Consider the following 18,316-nt stretch of genomic DNA (forward strand, 5'->3'; position numbering starts at 1 on the left):
ACAGTTAAAGATAGTTGTGAACATCCATGTGGGAACTGGGAATTGAAGTCCACTCCTCTGGAAGATCAACTTGTGCCCTTAATAGCAGAACCTTCTTCCAAACCCCTTCCTTTGCCATTTTAAAACTAGGAACTTCCCGTGTACTTTTCTATACACCATTTCAGTTTCAAGATTTGCCATCATTACTATTCTAGCCTACACTTAACCTTTATCTGGAACATGGTGTAGTAATTAAAGGCTATTATTTTTCAGTTTTCTATTTCTGACACTTGCTCATCAGATACATCAGGAATGCAAATATTAAAAAGTAATTGCAGATAGCAAGTCAACTTCTCAAACCAAACCAACTTCACTTTAAAGTGTATCAACGGCACATAAAACAGCCATCCACTGAGAAAGAAGAGAACCATATAGATATAATGCATCTTTGGAGACTTGACAAGGGGAATAAAGACCAAACACAGGCTGATTGTGATTCCTATGAATATGAAAGGTAAAAAAACCTGAAAAGATAAAATTAAAGAAAGCAATTAGATCTGAAAAGTCGTCTGTGTTAGCTGAATGTTCATGTAAGTAAAAATAACATGACACTGATGATCAAAAATAGGCTAAGCAAGCTTCTGAGTCAGATCAATGTGCTCAGGACTCAATGCTACAATAAAAGGAAATTCTGGAGACTCCTCATGAGTGGAGATGATCATAAGAACATGCTGATTGCTGATTGTTATGACCACCTGTATTCATAGGTGTCATGAACTTATTCAGAAGGAATTGCTGAGCCTGCTGGGGGTCCTGGCAATCTCTCACGGAAAATATTTCAAATCAGTAGGCAAGCCAAGAGAAAAACTATTTTTACCCTCTGTTAATCAAATTAGTATCAACAGTTAAATATTGAAATTGTGTAGGTCTCACAGATTAAGAAAGGAATATATCATGATAAAAAATCTTTTTTTCTGAAACAATGCTGTTTTTCTTTTGACAAAATATGAAGGATTCACCCTTGGTACCTGGATTGTGTAAGAAATACAAACATCCCACACTTAACATGGCTATATTACCCTTGGTTTTTGTTTCTTTGTTATTTAGTTTGTTGGGTTTTTTTTTTTTTTGAGGGTTCCACTAAGCAGGTTGGTCTTGAACTCATTGTTTTCCTGCCTCAACCTCCCAAAAGCCTCTAAATTAACTTGAATTATAGGCATATACAACCTGATTCTAGACAATCAATTTTTAAATGCCTATAAAAGACATAAATCTATACCCGAATTGTACACTAAAGCTGATTATAAATTATAAAAAATTTTTCATGAAAGGCTCATTTATTTGAGTCTTAAATAATGGTCTCTTCTTAATTGTTTAGAGGCACTTAAGAAAGATAAATCACTATCTCACAGCTCAGAATTTTTTTTTTGTTTGTTTGTTTTTTTTGTTTTTCGAGACAGGGTTTCTCTGTAGCTTTGGTGCCCGTCCCGGAACTAGCTCTTGTAGACCAGGCTGGCCTCAAACTCCCAGAGATCCGCCTGCCTCTGCCTCCCGAGTGCTGGGATTAAAGGCGTGCGCCACCACTGCCTGGCAGAATTTTTACCAGATAATTGAATGAAGTATGTAAACACTTCTGAAGGAAGACAAAAAATATTTAACCATTGGTGCTTAAGATTGCCCTGACCTTCCTTTTTGAGCAAATGTAAGTCAAATAATAGTATAATAATATATAATAATAGCTTTTAATATCATACCCTGTATTTTTGCATACATTTGTTTATATAATACACCTAAGATTTTTAGGGGCTAAGTATTGACTGTGTCCATTGTAGATATGAAAGATCTGAGGGTCAGCGGTGAAATAACAAGCTTAGAAAAGACAGTAGGGAAGTATACTTGAGGCCAAACTATAATGTTTATCTTGTGTTTCTCAGTGTATCAACAATACATAACTTCCCTTCAATTTATCTAATCAGTGATATATGCATGAGAAAACAGGAAAGAATCAAACAATTTTTAAAGATATAGGTGTATGGGTGCACCCCTCGCGGTCCTGAGTTCCTTGCTCGTGCTCTGTCTCCTGCTCTTGATTTGGACCTTGAGATTTCAGTCTGGTGTTCCAATGTGGGTCTTTGTCTCTGTCTCCTTTCATTGCCTAAATGTTTTTCTTTGGGTTCACCTTCTTAATTAGCTTCTCTAGGACCACGCATAATAGGCTCAGGAACTCACCAAGGCCAGCTGGCCTGGGTCTGAAAAAGCATGGGATAAAACCGGACTTGCTGAACATAATGGACAATGAGGACTACTGAGAACTCAAGAACAATGGCAATGGGTTTTTGATCCTACTGCTCGTACTGGCTTGGTGGGAGCTTAGGCAGTTTGGATGCTCACCTTACTAGACCTGGATGGAGGTGGGTGGTCCTTGGACTTCCCATAGGGCAGGGAACCCGGATTACTCTTAGGGATGATGAGGGAGGGGGACTTGATGGGGGAGGGGGAGGGAAATGGGAGGTGGTGGCGGGGAGAAGGCAGAAATCTTTAATAAATAAATAAACAATAAAAAAATTTTAAAAAATGCCATTGGAAATTCATATAAAAAAAGATAGAGGTGTAAATTAGGAAGCGAGGACATCTCACAGAAGGGCTTCCAAGGAGCTCATGGGCACCAACCATACACTAGACACCCCTGGGGCTTCTCTAGTCTTCCTCTGGACATTACTGTCAATGCATCAATTAGCATTCACTGGATGTCCAAATAGATGATAGCCTTGCCTAAAACTGGGGAAAAGTCTCATTTCTTTTTGTACTAAGAGAAGAGAACCTAGCAAGGTGCTTGAAATATAATCACATGACTCCTCAAATATCCAAGAGTTAAATGATGGCTGAATAGAAAAAGCATAATGATGTGGGAGTGTCTTTATCTATCTGTTGCTTTCATTGGTTAATTAATAAAGAAAACTGCTTGGCCTGATAGGGCAGAAATTAGGTACACAGAATAAACAGAACAGAATGCTGGGAGAAAGAAGCCGAATCAGGCAGTCGCCATGATTCTCCCACTCTAGACAGACGCAGGTTAAGATCTTTTCTGGTAAGCCAACTCGTGGTGCTACACAGAATATTAGAAATGGGTTAGATCAATGTGTAAGAGCCAGTCAATAAGAGGCTAGAGCTAATGGGCCAAGCAGTGTTTAAAAGAATACAGTTTCCATGTAATTATTTCGGGTAAAGCTAGCCAGGTGGCGTATGCAGCCCTGCCGCTCCCCACAACAGCATAAGTGAAGACTGAAAAGAAAAGATAGTGGTAAATCAACAGCATTGATGATGAGGACTGATGATAATGATGACGATGATGATGGCTTTCTTTCTCCGTAGGTTCTTTTGGCTTTTTTCCAAACAAATGGCCCCAAATATTTATACAGTTTCAACAGTTTGTGTTAACAGTTTTACATTCATATTTGTTTCCTTAAGTTTCTAATAATAATTATAAAAATTTCCAGTTTTTTTCCTTTATCTCCTTCCCTTTCTGTCCCTCAACTTCCCAACTGATAATCATTATTTACTTGATTCATACCCTTAATATTAGAAGCATAAGCAGTAGAGCAAGCAACAAAAGAGTTTTCTAACTATTATTCACATAGGCATAGGATCTATCCATAATGTCTTCATACTGCCAAGATTTTGTGTATTACCTTTTCTGTTATGAAAGAATGTCCTCCTTTTACATGACATATTTTCTCCCCTCAAGTAGCAGCAAGCTTACATAAAAATAATATAGTATTTGATAGTAAAATGTCATAAAGTTGAAAGAAAGGAATCTTTCAAAGATCAAAATAAGTCAATATTTCAGAACAGTAAATACCATTCATAACTTGACTTCACTTCTTCTGTCTATCATTTGCTAAATCTGCCCTTACTATAGAAGAAACAGCATGTGTAAATAGCTATGTAAGTAAACCAATTCCCAATGATCTGTCTTACCACCCGAAAACATCTGCCTTTCTCACTAACAAATCTTTAGACTGAATTTCAGACATTTTGTATTAAGTAAAACCTATTTACTACAAACAGAATGAAAATGGAGACCAGATAGTCTATGTTTGCTTCTTGGTTTGTTGAGCAGTAACACTTCTGCTTGAAGATCTGAACAGTCTCCTTCCAAACAGTCACATATCTTAATTCACATAGAACAAATTTACCCAGCCCACATTTACCTTATAAGGTCTGTGTAGATTGGGTTCCTGGTACCTGAGTTTCAGGATTCCTATCACGGATAACAGAGTCCAAATGGAAGAAGCAAAATAGAGATGGTTTATCAGTTCAATTAAGTTTGTTAAGACTATTGCAAGCGATCCCAAACTGACATTAAGAAGCACAGCTATGAACGGAGAGGAATGAACATTAAGGGTACTAAACATCAGTGGCAGCTGGCCATGCTTGGCTGCAATATATACCACTCTTGCTACCTCAAGTACATTAATCACAAGGTTGCTAAACAACAAGGCAGAAATAGCAAAAGGAACAGTCCATATTAATTGAGGGATGATTCTGTCAGTTAATGTAAGGGTCACAGAAGAGGAGTGGGGATAGGGGGAGGGGAGTGGGGGAAGGTGGCAATATTTGGGAGGAGGGGAGGGAAATGGGAAACGGGGAGCAGGTGGAAATTTTAATTAAAAAAGAATAAAAATAAAAATTAAAAAAAATAAATAAATCAGACGTTTACTAATATAAACCAAAAAAAAACACAAAAAAGTGTGTTAAAGAGAGAGAGAGAGAGAGAGAGAGAGAGAGAGAGAATATAATGATAAACCTTTATACAAAATCTAAAAGAAAAAAATCTATGAAAAGAATTTAACTTTTTTATTTCCTTTTTAGGTAGTATCTTAGGTTTGTGCCCATTTCAGTTCATCACCCTGCATCATGAATGGTTGATTTTATGTCTTTCTCAAAATACCAGGAACTTTTTAAGGACAAAGACCCCTCATATACCTTCTATAACATCAGTAGTTTACTCACTAACAGACACTGTAATAGTGAGCTTTCAACAAATACTTGAGAAATACATTATTTGTGTTGAGTGAATAACTAAAAACATGCTTAAGAACTAAACTAGAGTGCTGATAGACTTAGCCAGTGTCAAAAAAGTAAACCTGACAGGGTATAAGACTCACCTATAACACAGTGTAAAATGTCAAAAATGAACATAAACTACACCCAGATGAAAAAAATTTCTGATGCTTGAGACTTCTCTAGGCTTTTCTGGAACCAATGATTCTCAGATAGAGATGACTTTGCTTTTCATGAGTCATGTGGCAATGTCTAGAGAGTTATCTGATTTCCCATAACTGGAGAGAGATGGGAGTTTGGTCTTGGCATCCTAATGGATAGCTGCCACAGATACTGACAAGCATCTTGTGATTCTCTGGACAGTTTCAATGAACTGTGTGATCCAGGGCTTGGACTATAGGCCAAAGCACTTGCTTATCACATGTGAGGCTGAGTTCAATACTGAGTGCTCCAAAACAAAGTGGTCCAAAATGTTGATGGCATTGACATTCAGGTAATTTGCATTAAAGAAAGAAATAGAGCATATTCTGGATTTGTTATTTGTATTTTAAGACCTTAAGAACACTAATTCAATATGTCAGTCAATATAAAAAATATCAATAGACGGAATCCATGGGGATTTGGAAAAGGGAAATGAGGGAGTAGACATGATCAAAATACATTGCATACATGTATGAAAATCTCAAAGAATAAAGAAAACATATTGTTTAAAGAAATCGCCAATAGACAGAAATATCCATCATCTATTGAAATTCTGTCAAGTCCAATTTGTACTGTGAAAATGCATGGTAAGACAGATCACTCAATCTCTAAATTCTGTTTTCAGTGAAGTGAGCAGAGTAGAGCTTAATATCCCTGAAGGTAGGTGTTCTCTGAGCTCATAATTTTGTCCACAGGTAGTTGGTTTCCAAATGAGTCACCAATACATCATTATTCTGATGTATAGCATAAGAATTTTCAAATGTAAGTTCCTCTCCTCACTAAGTTTTCATTCATGTGTTCCAAATGTAAATGCTGCTAACATGTCTGATTCCCTTTCCAGAGATTCTCTATCATGACCCATATCAGTCTATCTGGGTCGTATGCTTGAGTTCTGTGTGTGCACATGTGTGGGTATGGAGGTGCTTGTGTGACTGGATGCTTACATTTGCTTTTGCTCACTTTCTACTGTATTTTGGTCATAGTAGTATACATATATACATACAATTATTTTAGTTACTTCTCAGTACTCTCTTATAATAACTGTAAATTATCTACTTTCATGTATTGATAGATTACTTGACTGTTTTCATTTTTTAATTAATGGGAAATGTGCTTTAAAGCTGAACTGCATGGCAACCTTCCTGTAATAGGAAAGCTGAAGAGAGGAATGGAGTTTCAAGCCAGCCGGGGCTGTATAGCAAGATTTTACTCCCCCCCACAAAGAAAAATGTACTTTAATAAAAGACACTCATAAAAATAATGTGAAATAATTTAATGCATGATATCCCCCACTGACCAAACCAAGAAATTATTTTAAGATATCAAAAATTACTCATGCAAATTGTTTCTTTTCATTTATTTTATTTTATTTTTAATTTTTGAGACAGGGTCTCATTATGTAGCTCTGACTAGCCTGGAACTACCTGTGTAGATCAGCCATGTCCAGTTTCTGTGCCTTCAATTCTAAGTATTTATATACTTCTCTTTAGAGTACATTCCTAGAAAATTTGTGAGCATACAATTCTTTTTTCTAAATTTTCATTTATATATTAGTCTTGTGTATGTTTGAGAGAGAGAAAGAGAGGTCAGAAGACAACTTTCAGTTCAAAGTCTGTTCTCTTCTTCCTCCGTGGGTTCCAAGGATCCAGATCAGATCACCAAGGTTTTGCAGCAAGTGCTCTACCCACTGAACTAACTCACTGGCAAGTGGCCCATAAGTATGTATTTCTTAAATAAGAGAAATACTACATAGCTATCCCAGAAAAGATTATATTAATTTATGAGTAACTAATTCGAAAAGTTCCTCTTACAGTTCATATTTCTTACTACAGTATTTATGCCTAAGTTCCTGTAGGCTGCTCGAACAAGGAAGCTTTCTTAACATCTGTTTCCACATCACTTCCTAACCATTTAGGTTATTTGCCTTACGTTAATATCCCTTATCTTAGCTGTGGCTCAGAAACCTCTAAAACACCACATGAGTACTCTGCCAACAATCTGGCAGCAAGGTTTTTGAAACTCTGGTCTTCAGGTTCAAAATGTTGGAGCCAGGAATCCTTACCACACTATTTCCACACTTCAATTCTAGAGAAACACCCTTCTTTTCTCACACATACAACTTTCACAATGAAGATGTTTTTTTGCTAGTTTGTTTTGTTTTGAGATAGGATCTCTCTATGTAATCCTAGAACTTGCTATATTGACTATAGACCCAGATAGGCCTTCCTCTGGGGTGGAATTAAAGGCAGACACCTCCACACCCAGCTTAAGAGCTTTTTTAAAAAAACAACAATAAGTCTTGCTGGACTTTATTAACAATTAGTGAAAACAGGACAGAGATCTGACATCTACAGATTAAACACCTTACATGTGACTATCTGTGCTCTTTTCTATATAAACCACAAGAACTACTATTATCATAGATTTCAATGTGCCTCAAATCAAATGTAACAACAATTCACATTATATTATAAAAATCTCATTTTCCTTTGGGAAACTTCACATATTTCTATGTGCTTGATTGATTTCTATATAAAAACATGCCTCCCACCTTTCATAACTCATAACAAGTCTATCTCTTTTGTTTGTAACCATCTCTGTAGTTATATAAATCATGCACCCCATAAGGCCAAAAAAAAAAAGAAAAAAATCACTCACAACCTCATCCCAACTGAGTATAATTGTTCATTGGTTCTCCCTGTTTGGAAGAAAACGTAGAACCTTTTCTATCATTAACACATCATAACCATGTGTTATCATCTTCAGTGTTGATCAACAAAAAGACTTTCTAAAAATCTCAGAATAGAGCCAGTGTGGGGGCTCTGCAGGGAAAGGTGCTTGCTGCCACACCCAAAGACCTGAGTTCAATCCCTGCAACTCACATGGTAGAAGATAGCCAACTCCTGCAAGTTGTCCTCTGACTTTCATACATACAATACAGCACACATGCACACACAAAAAAATATAAATAAATGCAATTTAAAAAAATTTTTTTCTTTTATTTATTTTTTATTCTTTTTTAATTAAAATTTCCACCTGCTCCCCGTTTCCCATTTCCCTCCCCTCCTCCCAAATATTGCCCCCTCCCCCCACTCCCCTCCCCCTATCCCCACTCCTCTTCTCCTCCCCCCACACCATTCCCCCTCCCTCTCGATACTGAAGAGCAGTCCAAATTCTCTGCCCTGCGGGAAGACGAAGGTCTTCTATCTACGTCCAGGAAGGTGAGCTTCTAAACAGGCTAAGCTCCCACAAAGCCAGTTCATGTATTAGGATTGAAACCTAGTGCCATTGTCCTTGGCTTCTCATCAGTCTTCATTGACCGCCATGCTCAGAGAGTCCGGAATCAACCCATGCTTATTCAGTCCCAGACCAGCTGGCCTTGGTGGGCTCCTAATAAATCAGTTCCACTGTCACAGTGGGTGGGTGCATCCCTCGTGGTCCTGATTTTTTGCTCTTGTTCTCCCTCCTTCTGCTCCTCATTTGGACCTTAAGAGCTCAGACCGTTGCTCCAAATTGAGAATCTGTCTCTACCTCGATCCATCGCCAGATGAAGGTTCTAAGGTGATATGCAAGATATTCATCAGTATAGGATAGGGTCATTTCAGGTTCCCTCTCCTTAGTTGCCCAAGGTACCAGCTGGGGACATATTCCTGGACACCTGCGAACCCCTCTAGAGTCAAGTCTCTTGCCAACCCTAAGATGGCTCCCTTAGATAGGATATATACTTCGCTGCTCCCGTATCCATCCTTCCTATATCCCAACCATCCCAATCCCCCGAGCTCCTCCCATCCTCCCCTTCTCATATTTCTCATCCCATTTCCCCTTTGCCCCATGCCACCTCACCCGCAAGTTCCCAGTTTTTGCCCTGCAATCTTGTCTACTTCCCCCTCTCCATGCGGATGACTATATGATTTTCTTTGGGTTCACTTTCTTATTTAACTTCTATAGGATCACACATTATATGCTTAATGTCTTTTATTTATGGCTAGAAACCGATTATGAGTGAGTACATCCCATGTTTCTCTTTTTGGGTCTGGGATACCTCACTCAGGATAGTGTTTTCTATTTCCATCCATTTGCACGCAAAATTCGAGAAGTCATTGTTTTTTACTGCTGAGTAGTACTCTAATATGTATATATTCCACACTTTCTTCATCCATTCCTCCATTGATGGGCATCTAGGTTGTTTCCAGGTTTTGGCTATTACAAACAATGCTGCTATGAACATAGTTGAACAGATACTTTTGTCATTTGATGTGGCATCTCTTGGGTATATTCCCAATAGTGGTATTACTGGATCTTGGGGTAGGTTGATCCCAAATTTCCTGAGAAATCGCCACACTGATTTCCAAAGTGGTTGCACAAGTTTGCATTCCCACCAGCAATGAATGAGTGTGCCTCTTTCTCCACAACCTCTCCAGCAAAGGCTATCATTGGTGTTTTTGATTTTAGCCATTCTGACAGGTGTAAGATGGTATCTCAAAGTTGTTTTAATTTGCATTTCCCTTATCGCTAAGGAGGTTGAGCATGACCTTAGGTGTCTTTTGGCCATTTGAATTTCTTCTGTTGAGAATTCTCTGTTCAGATCAGTGCCCCATTTTTTTATTGGGTTCATTAGCATTTTAAAGTTTAGTTTCTTGAGTTCTTTATATATTTTGGTGATCAGACCTTTGTCTGTTGCAGGGTTGGTGAAGATCTTCTCCTAGTCAGTGGGTTGCCTTTTTGTCTTAGTGACAGTGTCCTTTGCTTTACAGAAGCTACTCAGTTTCAGGAGGTCCCATTTATTCAATGTTGCCCTTAATGTCTGTGCTGCTGGGGATAAACGTAGGAAGTGATCTCCTGTACCCATATGTTGTAGAGTACTTCCAACTTTTTCTTCTATCAGGTTCAGTGTGTTCAGACTAATATTGAGGTCTTTAATCCATTTGGACTTGAGTTTTGTTCATGGTGATAGATATGGATCTATTTTCATTCTTCTACACGTTGACAACCAGTTCTGCCAGCACCATTTGTTGAAGATGCTCTCTTTTTTCCATTGAATACTTTTAGCTCCTTTATCAAAAATTAGGTGTTCATAAGTTTGTGGGTTAAAATCAGGGTCTTCTACTCGGTTCCATTGATCGACTTCTCTGTTTTTATGCCAATACCAAGCTGTTTTCAATACTGAGGCTCTGTAATAGAGTTTGAGGTCAGGGATGGTAATGCCTCCAGACGATCCTTTATTATATAAGATTGTTTTGGCTATCCTGGGTTTTTTGTTTCTCCATATAAAGTTGATTATTGTCCTCTCAAGATCTGTGAAGAATTTTGATGGGATTTTAATGGGGATTGCATTGAATCTATAAATTGCCCTTGGTAGAATTGCCATTTTTACTATGTTGATCCTCCCTATCCAAGAGCAAGGGAGATCCTTCCATTTTCTGGTATCCTCCTCAATTTCTTTCTTCATTGACTTAAAGTTCTTGTCAAATAGATCCTTTACTTCCTTGGTTAGGGTTACCCCAAGATATTTTATGCTATTTGTGGCTATCGTGAAGGGTGATGCTTCTCTGATTTCCATCTCTGCTCCTTATCCTTTGTGTATAGGAGGGCAACTGATTTTTTGGAATTGATCTTGTATCCTGCAACGCTACTAAAGGTGTTTATCAGCTGAAGGAGTTCTTTGCTGGAGTTTTTGGGGTCGCTTATGTACACTATCATATCGTCTGCAAATAATGAAAGTTTAACTTCTTCCTTTCCGATTTGAATCCCTTTGATCCCCTTATGTTGTCTTATTGCTATTGCTAGAATTTCAAGCACTATATTAAAGAGGTATGGAGAGAGTGGACAACCTTGTCGTGTTCCTGATTTTAGTGGAATAGCTTTGAGTTTCTCTCCATTTAATTTGATGTTAGCTGACGGCTTGCTATAAATAGCTTTTATTATATTTAGGAACGACCCTTGTATTCCTAATCTCTCTAAGACCTTTATCATAAAGGGATGTTGAATTTTGTCAAATGCTTTTTCCGCATCTAATGAGATGATCATATGGTTTTTTTCTTTCAGATTATTTATATGATGGATTACATTGATAGATTTTTGTATGTTGAACCAGCCCTGCATCTCTGGGATGAAGCCTACTTGATCATAATGGATAATTTTTCTAATGTGTTCTTGGATTCAGTTTGCCAGTATTTTATTGAGTATTTTTGCGTCGATGTTCATGAGTGAGATTGGCCTGTAGTTCTCTTTCTTGGTTGTGTCTTTGTGTGGTTTTGGTATCAGAGTAACTTCAGCTTCATAAAAGGAATTTGGCAATGACTTCTCTGTTTCAATATTGTGAAATACATTAAGGAGTATAGGTATTAGGTCTTCTTGGAAGTTCTGGTAGAATTCTGCATTAAAGCCGTCTGGACCTGGGCTTTTTTTGGTGGGAAGGTTTTTTATAACAACTTCTAATTCTTCGCGACTAACAGGTCTATTTAGATTGTTCACCTGGTCCTGGTTTAACTTTGGTATATGGTACTTATCTAAAAAAGTGTCCATTTCTTTTACATTTTCCAATTTTGTGGCATACAGGTTTTTGTAGTAAGATCTAATGATTCTCTGAATTTCGTCTGTGTCTGTGGTTATGTCTCCCTTTTCGTTTCTGATTTTGTTAATTTGCGTATTCTCTCTCCGCCGTTTGATTAGTTTGGATAGGGGTTTATCAATCTTATTGATTTTCTCCAAAACCAGCTTTTTGTTTCATTGATTCTTTGGATTGTTTTCTGTGTTTCTATTTTGTTGATTTCAGCCCTCAATTTGATTATTTCCAGTCTTCTACTTCTCCTAGGTGAGTCTGCTTCTTTTCTTTCTAAAGCTTTAAGGTGGGCTATTAGGTCTCCAATGTGTGCTTTCTCCGTTTTCTTTATGTGGGCACTTAATGCTATGAACTTTCCTCTTAGCACTGCTTTCATAGTGTCCCATAGGTTTGAGTATGTTGAGTCTTCGTTTTCATTGAATTCAAGAAAGACTTTAATTTCTTTCTTTATTTCTTCCTTGATCCAGGTGTGGTTCAGTAGTTGACTCTCCAATTTCCATGAGTTCATAGGCTTTCTGGGGATAGCATTGTTGTTGAATTCTAACTTTAATCCATGGTGATCTGATAAGACACAGGTGGTTACCGATATTTTTTTGTAACTGTGTAAGTTTGCTTTGTTACCGAGTATGTGGTCTATTTTCGAGAAGGTTCCATGAGCTGCAGAGAAGAAGGTATATTCTTTCTTATTTGAGTGGAATGTTCTATAGATGTCTGTTAAGTCCATTTGATTCATTACCTCCCTTAATCCTCTTATTTCTCTGTTAGGTTTCTGTCTGATTGACCTGTCCATTGGTGAGAGAGGAGTGTTGAAATCTCCTACTATTAGTGTGTGTGGTTTGATGACTGCCTTGAGTTTTAGTAACGTTTCTTTTACATAAGTGGGTGCTTTTATATTAGGGGCATAGATATTCAGGATTGAGACTTCATCCTGGTGAATTGTTCCTGTTATGAGTAAAAAATGTCCATCTCCATCTCTTTTGATTGATTTTAGTTTGAAGTCAACTTTCTTAGAAATTAGTATGGCCACACCTGCTTGTTTCTTAGGTCCGTTTGCTTGATAAACCTTTTCCCAGCCCTTTACTTTGAGTAGATGTCTGTCTTTGTGGTTGAGGTGTGTTTCTTGTAAGCAACAGAATGTTGGATCCTGTTTTTGTATCCAATCTCTTAGCCTGTGCCTCTTTATAGGTGAGTTGAGTCCATTGATATTAAGTGATATTAATGACCAGTGGTTGTTAACTCCGGTCATTTTTCCTTTCTTTCTTTCTTTCTTTCTTTCTTTCTTTCTTTCTTTCTTTCTTTTTGTAGTAGAGTTTGTGTGTTTCCCTTCTTCAAGTTGTGCTGGTGAAGGGTCATTAGATGTCTGAGTTATTGTGGGCATTGTTGGACTCCTTGGTTTGTGATTTTCCTTCAATTACTTTCTGAAGGGCTGGATTTGTGGCTACGTATTGTTTAAATTTGTTTTTATCCTGGAAAATTTTGTTTTCTCCATTTATAGTGAACGAAAGCTTGGCTGGGTATAGTAGTCTGGGCTTGCATCCATGGTCTCGTAGTTTCTGCAGTATATCTATCCAGGACCTTCTGGCTTTCATGGTTTCCATAGAGAAATCAGGTGTAAGTCTGATAGGTTTACCTTTATAGGTAACTTGACCTTTTTCCTTTGCAGCTCTTAATATTCTTTCTTTATTCTGTATGTTTTGTGTTTTGATTATTATATGATGAGGAGATGTTTTTTTTTTGATCCAGTCGATTTGGTGTTCTGTATGCTTCTTGGACCTTCAAAGGAATATCTTTCTTAAGGTTGGGAAAGTTTTCTTCTATAATTTTATTAAATATATTTTCTGGATCATTGAGCTGTAGATCTTCTCCTTCTTCTATCCCTATTATTCTTAGGTTTGGTCTTTTTATTGTGTCCCAGATTTCCTGAATGTTTTGTGATGAGAATTTGTTGGTTATGCTGTTTTCTTTGATGAGAGTGTTTATTTTCTCTATGGTATCTTCAGTGTCTGAGATTCTTTCTTCTATCTCTTGTAATCTGTTGGTGGTACTTGTCTCTGTAGTTCCTGTTCGTTTATTCAAATTTTCCATCTCCATCCTTCCCTCGGTTTGTGTTTTCTTTATTACTTCCACTTCATTCTTCAAGTCTTGAACCGTTTCCCTTACCTGTTTGATTACTTTTTCTTGTTTCTCTTGGTTTTCTTGGGTATCTTTGAGAGATTTATTCATTTCCTCTACCTTTTTGTTTGTAATCTCTAATTGGTTGTGGCAGTTTTTCACCTCCTGTTTAAGGTCCTCTATTATTTTCATAAAATTCACTTTTGAGTCGAATTCTTCTAATTCTTCTGGATTAGGGTGTACACTTCTCATTTCGGGATTCCTGGATCCTGGTGATGTCACGTTGCCTTTCAAGTTGTTGGGGGAATTCTTGCATTGGCGCCTGCCCATCTTTTCCTTCAAATGGAGCCAGGAGAGGCCTGATGTCTTGGACCAGTCTTTGCTGTGACTAACTCTCTAGGTGTATCTCCTCAGTGTAGGGGCAGGAACCGTTCCCTTCCAGATGAACTCCTCAACACCAAAACATGGATGCGTGGTATTCCAATGACCCGCGTAAAGAAGGCCGAATGCAAGGGGTCGGGCGGGGTCGAGTAGAACACAGGCGACACTGCAGTACAAGCTGGAGGTGCCTGCACTCCCTTTCGGGGGTTGCTGAGGCCTGCCCGCTAGGCAGGCACTCACTGCTCTGGTTGGGTAGCCTTAGTGTAGGGGCGTTTGTGCTCTCTACCGGGACCGTCCGCCCCAGGATAGTACACACTCACCCGTCCCGATGAAACTTCTCGGCACCTACACAGGAACTCCTGGATGCCCCAATGAGCCAGGGACTAAGGGAAGTAGGGCGCAGGCAGAGCAGGTCCAGGAGATCACAGCAGAGACTGCAGCCCCAGCAGCAGGGGCCCGCTTTCCCTGGCGGGGACCTTGAGGCCTGCCCTCTAGTCAGGCACTCACTGCTCTGGGCTGGTAGCCTTAGTGAAAGGGCAGGAAACTGTTCCACAGCTAAGGACCTTGCAGACAAGGCAGGCTTGGGGGTGGGGGTGGGGGCGGGTGTGTAGGAGAGAAAGCCCTGCAGCAGGAGCTGGGGGAGGGGCGTTTGTGCTCTCTACCGGGACAGTGTGCCCCAGGATAGCACACACTCACCCATCCAGATGGGACTTCTCAGCACCTATCCAATTTAAAAAATTTTAAAGAAGACCCCAGAATAGTCTATTATGTGGATTTCGCTAAGTTACTTATTTCAAACTTATTGCATATTTTGGTGATTTTTAACCTTATGCTACCATAACTGATGATATGATGGCCTTTCCTAAATGTGTATTTTTATATATAGTTCTGGAAAAATCAGTGAGGAAAAACAAATTACAGATAACAGAAGCTTCCTGAGTTTTCCATACAAGTTCAAATTATTGCGCTTCCTATAAAATTGTTGCAATTTTATGATATACCAGAGATGATGCTATAATTCTTTAAAAGTCAATATAGCCAGAGCACTGGCAGTCATAATGAATGCCAGCTTTTGTGAACCACAGCCTCAATGCTCACAGGCCAGTGACCGTGGACACAACCACAGCTGACACTATGAATGAACCCTGACACAGCTGAGAGAGTTAATGAATCAGTGGCTGTATTTGCCAAGGGTTGTGTTTGCTTTGTCCCCACAGAAGATTGATTCTATCTCATTTATCATGCTAAGGATACCTACACTCTTAATGAATCAACTCTAGTGTGGCACACTACCTGCCAGCCCCCTATGGAGCAGACTCATTGCAATTTAGGCAATTGAGGGGGTTTTATCCTAAGTCTTCCCTGAGATTTGAAATATCCACAAATAAACAAATGATCAGGTTAAAAAACTTGGGAATCCTGAATGTCCTGGTTTTACATTTGTATACAATGTAATAAATTACAATATGACATCTAACAAATATGTATGTAAAATACTTTATAAATATAGCTCCAGGTCAAAAAAGAGACTTACCTCCAGTGTCTCAAACACTCACTAAAACAAGAAGAGTTTCTCTATACTGCTTAGTCCAAAGCTACTGGGTGACAGATTTATCTCAGAAGGTAATCGCTTGAGGTGTGATGTTGGTTTTCCCCGTTTTTCACTTTTCCCAAATTTTCTTTTACCCCATATTTCTGCTATTCCTCTTTAAATAACTGTTCATTTCTCTTTGAGAATTTCTCGTTCTCTTTTTTAGAAAGGGTCTCTCTAAACTAGATATCTTCTAGCCTCAGTCTCCCAAATGCTCTGGATCACAGGCATATACCATTATCCTTGGCATAGTTTTTAACTCTCTATTCTTCAATTTGAGCTTTAATCAAAATCTCAGTTTATTTAGGATCTTATTTCAGCATAAAATTTGGAGTTAAGATTAAATATTTATTTTACATATTAATAATATTAATTATAGTAATCAACTGACCATTAGTGCTTACTTATTCAGCTGTTAATATTCCTTATTTCAAATTTACCATTCTTAGTGTCATATAGGTTACTGAGAATCCAACATTTCCAATTATTAATAGATATAATTGCTGATCATGTCATGTCACTATACCTGAGATCATGCAAACAGTAATTAATATTTTGAATCTGTGACACCCAATGACACTCAACTGACTTTTCCACATTGTCAGAAAACACATAGCTATTCTTTAAATGAATCTTCCTTCTAAACCAAGTCAGACTCTCATTACCCTGTTATTAAAACCTCATCAATTGAGTCTCTATATAGAATAGTGACCAGTAGGCAGCCATTCTGACAGGCAAAGTGATGTTTCACTGTATTGAATGGACTGTATTTTATTTACTATCTTGTTATTTGTACAAACCTGAAGAGAGGATTTCCCTGGGCATCAGAACTGTCAGGCAGGAAATGTTAGCCAGTAAATATAGCACAGTTACTAGAGGCAGTGCTGTAAATACGCATCTAGGAAATGTTTTGTTGGGTTTCTTCAGCTCCCCTATAATGCATAAAAGAGCAAGATCAGACTTGGGGAAAGATTACTTCTTAAACATATCTTTAAAATTGTATGTGTGTCAAGTATTGGACTACATTCTTTTCATTCATTCTGCTACCACACCCACACACATTCAAAGGCAATCTAGTGCACAATGAACCTTTTAAAATTCTAGAGTCTGGGCTCATGGTGTCTGTTCCATTTGCATCCTTCCCCAGTCTCCATGGTCCTTGAGTAGAATGTAGGCACTGAGTTCAAATAGTAGGAATAGAACATTGAACAGAAACTTCATGAGATTTAACCTCACCAAGAGGAGCTCCACATTAAGCAATCACATAGACAAAAGAGAATTTTTTTGTTTGTTTTCATAGAGGTTTGAAATGCCTTGAGTGTGGAGAAGAGTTAAGAGTCCATGATTTAGGAAGTCAAAGTAAAAGATCATTGAACTATACATTTAATCTGATAGTTAATACATAGTGAAAGATGTTTATTTCATACATGCACTATATCAGCCATGGTCTGATCTTTCTCCCAGAAGACTGATAATTACCTGCTACATATATAAGGCATCCCCCGCCTGAAAACACAAAATATTCTCGGAAGACTGCTTCTATTATCTGAGAGATCTCGGGAAACTCCCCATCAAATGCATTCTGAAGCCTTCCCATGTTCTCCTTCTTCCCTTTCACCAACATGACCACAATGCTGAGAGAAATGAAACCAAGTATGCCCATCTTCAGCACTGTGCTCACCATCTGAAGCCATGACAGCTCTTTCACGCCACGAGAATTCAGAATTCCCACAATCCACAGCACTGCCAGGACCAGACATTTCTTTGGCAGATTCGAAGAAGAACAACTGGAATAGAAAGGCTGAATGCCATACTCTGCAAGTAGCAGAGCTTGGCTAGCAATTACTCCTGGGCTCAAAAACAAGGAGGTCCAAAGTCTCAGGAATGCAATGGAGGGACTGAAGCATCTCTTGATAAAATAGTAGTGAGCCCCAGTGTATGGGAAGGCTATCCCAATCTCTGAAAAGCAGAGTGCACTGGTCATGGACAACACAGCACAGACAGACCAAATACACAAGGAGACTCCCACATTCATGGAAGAGTACTGCAGCACCCTCTTGGGAGACACAAAAATTCCTGCACCAATTATATTAACAATTAAAAAATTTACCCCCCAGAAATATCCAAGTTCTCTTTTAAGCTGTATTTTCTTCTCTGTATCCATTGCCACTGAGACAAATTTACACTCACTAAAGTACAGTTTGTGAATGTTTCTGCCTGTAGGTTCATGGATGTCCTGAAATATAATTGTTCTGTATTTTTGTTCTATTTTCATTAAATAGGGTCTATTTTTAATAATTAACAAAATGTGACACATTTCAGTAAAACAAAAAAGATACCTGTAAGGGTTTAGTTTGACCTTTCATTTAATAATTATCAGAATAAGAATTGAAAATGAGTTTTAAAGAAAACAAGGTTTCGGAAAT

At 38.3% G+C, this 18,316-nt stretch overlaps 1 protein-coding gene across 1 annotated transcript; it reads right to left on the reverse strand.

The window, feature by feature from the left end:
- Positions 1–248: 248 nt before the first annotated feature.
- Positions 249–18,054, reverse strand: Slc7a13 (solute carrier family 7 member 13). The gene is made up of 4 exons (XM_057791161.1): positions 17,370–18,054; positions 16,696–16,822; positions 4,191–4,557; positions 249–503 (listed from the first exon to the last, which is right to left on the reverse strand). Exons 1-4 carry the CDS (start codon positions 18,052–18,054, stop codon positions 249–251), a joined length of 1,434 nt encoding a protein of 477 aa, XP_057647144.1.
- Positions 18,055–18,316: the final 262 nt, after the last annotated feature.

The sequence above is a fragment of the Chionomys nivalis genome, chromosome 16 (genome assembly GCF_950005125.1).
Source record: "Chionomys nivalis chromosome 16, mChiNiv1.1, whole genome shotgun sequence".
NCBI classification, from domain to species: domain Eukaryota; kingdom Metazoa; phylum Chordata; class Mammalia; order Rodentia; family Cricetidae; genus Chionomys; species Chionomys nivalis.

What these genes read in the sequence shown, in the direction of transcription:
- Slc7a13 (XM_057791161.1), bottom strand. Translation starts at nt 18,054, where the DNA reads ATGGATACAGAGAAGAAAATACAGCTTAAAAGAGAACTTGGATATTTC. An exon ending in ATGCCCAGGGAAATCCTCTC is followed by an intron (nt 4,558 to 16,695) that starts TTCAGGTTTGTA and finishes CCCCTATCCCCA; the next exon opens with CTCCTCTTCTGTGACCCTTA. An exon ending in ATCTACACAGACCTTATAAG is followed by an intron (nt 504 to 4,190) that starts GTAAATGTGGGC and finishes TTATCTTTTCAG; the next exon opens with GTTTTTTTACCTTTCATATT.